The sequence below is a fragment of the Otolemur garnettii genome, unplaced genomic scaffold (assembly GCF_000181295.1).
Source record: "Otolemur garnettii isolate 467f Iridium unplaced genomic scaffold, OtoGar3 scaffold00121, whole genome shotgun sequence".
NCBI lineage: Eukaryota > Metazoa > Chordata > Mammalia > Primates > Galagidae > Otolemur > Otolemur garnettii.
In genome coordinates this window covers 4,564,592-4,569,838 of record NW_003852516.1, presented here as the reverse complement: position 1 = coordinate 4,569,838, position 5,247 = coordinate 4,564,592, and the positions used below count along the sequence as shown (strand labels likewise).

The window sequence follows — 5,247 nt, the reverse complement described above, 5'->3', positions numbered from 1 at the left end:
CCCGGGCGCAGCGCGGCATGTAGCTGTGGGCTCCCGCGCCCGCGCGAGGGTGTCGGCCCGGGGCCCCGCCATGGCGGGGAAGGACAGTGGCAACCTGAAGACCGTGAGGCTGTGGCGGGACGCCGCCCTGCGCGCCAGGAAGCTGCGGAGCAACCTGCGCCAGCTCACCCTTAGCGCGGCCGGGGGCTGCCCCGGGGCCGGAGTCGACCCGCTCGAGTCCCCCGACTCTCCTCAGCTAGTGCTGCCGGCCAACATCGGGGACATTGAGGTGCTGAACCTGGGGAACAACGGCCTGGAGGAGGTGCCCGACGGGCTGGGGTCGGCGCTGGGCAGCCTGCGCGTCCTGGTCCTGCGCAGGAACCGCTTCGCCCGGCTGCCCCCCGCGGTGGCCGAGCTCGGCCACCACCTCACCGAGTTGGACGTGAGCCACAACCGGCTGACCACCCTGGGCTCGGAGGTGGTGAGTGCCCTGAGGGAGCTGCGCAAGCTCAACCTCAGCCACAACCAGCTGCCCGCCCTGCCCACCCAGCTGGGCACCCTGGCCCAGCTGGAGGAGCTGGACGTCAGTTTTAACCGGCTGGCGCACCTGCCGGACTCCTTCTCTTGCCTGTCCCGCCTGCGCACCCTCGACGTGGACCACAACCAGCTCACCGCCTTTCCTCGGCAGCTGCTGCAGCTGGCGTCCCTGGAGGAGCTGGACGTGTCCAGCAACCGGCTGCAGGGCCTACCTGAGGATATCAGTGCCCTGCGTGCCCTCAAGATACTCTGGCTGAGCGGGGCCGAGCTTGGCACACTGCCCGCCGGCTTCTGCGAGCTGGCCAGTTTGGAGAGCCTCATGCTGGACAACAACGGGCTGCAGGCTCTGCCCGCCCAGTTCAGCCGCCTGCAGCGGCTCAAAATGCTGAATCTGTCCTCCAACCTCCTCGAGGAGTTCCCTGCCGCGCTGCTGCCCCTGGCTGGCCTGGAGGAGCTTTACCTTAGTCGCAACCAGCTCACCTCGGTGCCGTCCCTCATCGCCGGCCTGAGCCGGCTTCTCACCCTGTGGCTGGACAACAACCGCATCCGCTACCTGCCTGACTCCATCGTGGAGCTGACTGGCCTAGAGGAGCTGGTGCTACAAGGTAACCAGATCGCAGTTCTGCCTGACAACTTCGGCCAGCTCTCCCGGGTGGGGCTGTGGAAGATCAAGGACAACCCTCTCATCCAGCCCCCCTACGAGGTCTGTATGAAGGGGATCCCGTACATCGCAGCCTACCAGAAGGAGCTGGCCCACTCCCAGCCGGCAGTGCAGCCCCGCCTCAAGCTGCTCCTGATGGGCCACAAGGCTGCAGGGAAGACCTTGCTCCGCCATTGCCTCACGGAGCACAGAGTGGAGGGAAGCCAAGGAGGAGGGGACAAGGACAGGAGCTACCGACCTTCGGCGCCCCCCGTGAGCAAAGGCATTGAGGTGACCAGCTGGACAGCCGATGCTTCCCGGGGCCTGCGCTTCGTAGTGTACGACTTAGCTGGCGATGAAAGTTACGAGGTCATCCAGCCCTTCTTCCTCTCCCCAGGGGCCCTGTACGTGCTGGTGGTCAACTTGGCCACCTATGAGCCGCGCTGCTTTCCCTCCACCGTGGGCTCCTTCTTGCGTCGCATGGGGGCGAGGGTGCCCCACGCCGTGGTGTGCATCGTGGGCACGCACGCAGACCTGTGCGGGGAGCGCGAGCTGGAGGAGAAGTGTCTGGACATTCACCGCCAGATCGCCCTGCAGGAGAAGCACGATGCAGAGGGGCTGAGCCGCCTCGCCCAGGTGGTGGACGAGGCGCTGGCCCGGGACTTTGAGCTACGCTGCGCCAGTCCCCACGCGGCCTACTATGGCGTTTCTGACAAGAACCTTAGGCGGCGCAAGGCCCATTTTCAGTACCTGCTCAACCACAGGCTGCAAATCCTCTCCCCTGTGCTGCCTGTTAGCTGCAAGGATCCCCGCCAGCTGCAGCGCCTTCGGGACAAGCTGCTGTCCGTAGCTGAGCACCGAGAGATCTTCCCCAACTTGCATAGGGTCCTGCCTCGATCCTGGCAGGTGTTGGAAGAACTGCACTTCCAGCCTCCTCAGGCACAGCGACTTTGGCTAAGCTGGTGGGACTCTGCGCGCCTGGGCCTGCAGGCGGGTCTGACCGAGGACCGGCTTCAGAGCGCCCTCTCCTACCTGCATGAGAGCGGCAAGCTGCTTTACTTTGAGGACAGCCCGGCCCTCAAGGAGCACGTCTTCCACAACCTCACCCGCCTCATCGACATCCTCAATGTCTTTTTCCAGAGGGACGGTTCCTTGCTGCTGCATAAGCTGCTCCTAGGGACCAGTGGGGAGGCGGAGGCAGAGGAGGAAAGGTCGGCCACCGTGGCGCTGCCGGCCCCTGCTCAGGACCTGCTCCGGGCCACCCAGCTCCATCACTATGTGGAGGGCTTTCTGCTGCACGGGCTCTTGCCGGCCCATGTCATTCGGTTGCTGCTTAAGCCTCACGTCCAGGCACCGCAGGACTTGCAGCTGCTGCTGGAACTGCTGGAAAAGATGGGCCTCTGTTACTGCCTCAATAAACCCAAGGGCAAGCCTTTGAATGGGTCCACCGCCTGGTACAAATTCCCTTGCTATGTGCAGAACGAGGTGCCCCACGCAGAGGCCTGGATCAACGGGACCAACCTGGCCGGGCAGTCATTTGTGGCTGAGCAGTTGCAGATTGAATACAGCTTTCCCTTTACCTTCCCGCCTGGGTTGTTTGCCCGCTATAGTGTCCAGATCAACAGCCACGTGGTGCACAGGTCGGATGGTAAATTTCAGATCTTTGCATACAGAGGGAAAGTTCCTGTGGTAGTGAGTTACAGACCTGCCAAGGGGGTCCTGCAACCAGACACCCTGTCCATTGCCAGCCATGCTTCCCTACCAAATATATGGACCGCGTGGCAAGCCATAACCCCTTTGGTGGAGGAACTGAATGTCCTGCTTCAGGAATGGCCTGGACTGCACTACACTGTGCACATTCTCTGTTCTAAGTGCCTTAAGAGAGGGTCCCCTAATCCCCACGCTTTCCCAGGTAAGTGGACAGAAAGGGGGCACGGTTCCTCCATGGTGTGTTTGAAAGTCAGTTTTTGAGTTTATTTGTTTCTCATTTGGCTGAACATTTGCTTAACCTGGTAGCTTCTCTAGGAAAGCTGATTTTCAAGGTAAATGGAGGGAGATTTGGAGACAAGCAAAAGATAGGATTTTCCTTGATCCCTAGGAAATACAGTGGCAAGTGTCATCCTCCACTGATACAGAGACTCAGACTTCCAAAGTGCATTCCAGTTAAAACATGTCCTCTTTTTCCAGGTACCCACATTTCATGGGAGGAAATTCCAGGTAGTTGAACAAGAGCTGGATAGCGTCTGGCAGAGCCTTGGCTAAAATTCGTATTAGATAGATTTCCAAGGGAGGAGTTTGCGTTTCAAGTATCCAGTGTCATATTCTTTTGTTAAAATCACTGCTCACTTTTCTAAAGAAATTCCAGAGCAAATGCTTTGCAGTCGGGGTGAATGATGAGGAAAGACAGAAATTTCAGAGTGGAATGCATGACTGAATCCTGAGGTTGCCACTTGGGTCAGCCCCCGAGGGCTCAGAAGATAGTTGAGTGAAAGCTTTGAGGGGAGTTTCCTCGGGTCTTTCCTGGCAATTTTGAGATTTATGGACATCTTAAGGGTTGTTTCTTGTTAAGTATTAAGAGAATGGTATTTTCTGGGATTCCTTTATGAGAGAAGAAAGGAATAAGAAACTGAAAAGATTTTTCTCTTCTGGGGAGTGTTTTCCGACAGATATATATTTTATTTAAACCATTATAGGGGGGTAGGAGAATTCCAGGATAAATTGTATAGGATATTCTTTTCAGACTTTTATTTTTTTTAGAGCAGTTTTCACGTTTATAGCGAAACAGCAGGCACAAGAGATTTTCCATCCACCCCCTGCCCCACTCATTTATACCTTGCTCCATTATTCACATCCCCTAGAAGAGTGATACATTGTTACAGCTGATAAACCTGCATTGACACATGATTATCACCCCAAGTTCATAGTTTACATTCTGTGGGTCTGGACAGATGTGTGATGACATGTATTACAGTATGGAACAGACTAGTTTCACTGCCCTAAAAATCCTCTGTGCCCTGCTAGTTCATCCTGCCCCCTGACAGCCACTGTTATCTTTTTACCGTCTGCACAGTTCTGCCTTTTCCTTGTCTGGGTTTTTTTTTGTTTGTTTTTGAACCTGGTTAATTGGCATCAAACCATCCGTAGTTGGAAAGGTGTCCATTTCCTCATCTTCTGTACTTCTTTGAACAACTGGTTTTGTGGAGCAGGCTTGGTTAACAGTGTCCAGCGTGCCTTGGGAACAAACTGGACAATAGCATCATTGCACGTTTCTTCCCTGGGTCCCCCCACGCCCAGAGTACATTGAGGGGAGATGAAATGGGAGACTGCATGTCATTCTAATCCTTGCCCTGGTCCCAGTGCCAAGAAGAATGCAGCTTGTAATGTAATAGTATCAGGAAGGAATTGGATACCAACGTTTCCGAAGGTAACATCTTTCCGTTGTCCTAGATCTAGGCTGAGTTTTATACTGTAGCATGAAAAAAGCAGTATTTAGTTTCCAGTCGAGTGAGCCATCCATTCTGTGTGATTATCTGGTGTATTGTCACAGCCCCTCACTTGGTAAGATCTTCAGCCTGTTTTGGGATTACCATTGTGTTTTATTCATGGAAGTAAATACTTCTTTATTGTGTTACTAAATTGAATAAGTGGCTAGTTTACTGAAGAAGCTACCTGAAGCCAATTCTTAATCTAAAGATGGACTGTTAATAAAATTAACAAAGGGAAAGAGGTGGGTTACTGAACAAGTAAATTGTTCAAAACTTATTAAAAGTTTGAGGACCAAACAGTGAGGCTGGATTTTTTTTTTTTTCTAACCTCATCTCTTTATTTTTGATTTTTAACACTCAGATTCTATAAACAAATGTGTGCAGGGTTGCAGGAACAAGCCCATTCTCTTGTTAGTTTGTCTATTTGCCTTTGAAGTGAGGCATACCTGGTTTTACAACCAAGGCTATAAGAAAGAGTCCTTTTTCTTTTTCTTTTTTTTTTTTTTTTCTTTTTTGAGACAGAGCCTCAAGCTGTCTCCCTGGGTAGAGTGCCGTGGCATTACAGCTCACAGCAACCTCCAACTCCTGGGCTCAAGCGAGTCTCCT

General features: G+C 54.0%; 1 protein-coding gene across 2 annotated transcripts in view; it reads left to right on the top strand.

The window, feature by feature from the left end:
- Positions 1-6: 6 nt before the first annotated feature.
- MFHAS1 (malignant fibrous histiocytoma amplified sequence 1) overlaps positions 7-5,247 on the top strand; it is a 95,134-nt gene continuing 89,893 nt past the window's right edge. For both annotated transcript variants that reach the window (XR_002775218.1, XM_003797660.3), the window contains exon 1: positions 7-3,068. Coding sequence is in view for 1 of the 2 variants with exons in the window: in XM_003797660.3 (XP_003797708.1) it covers positions 71-3,068 (2,998 nt within the window). In the remaining variant the exon portion in view is untranslated. The remainder of the gene's footprint in view (positions 3,069-5,247) is intronic.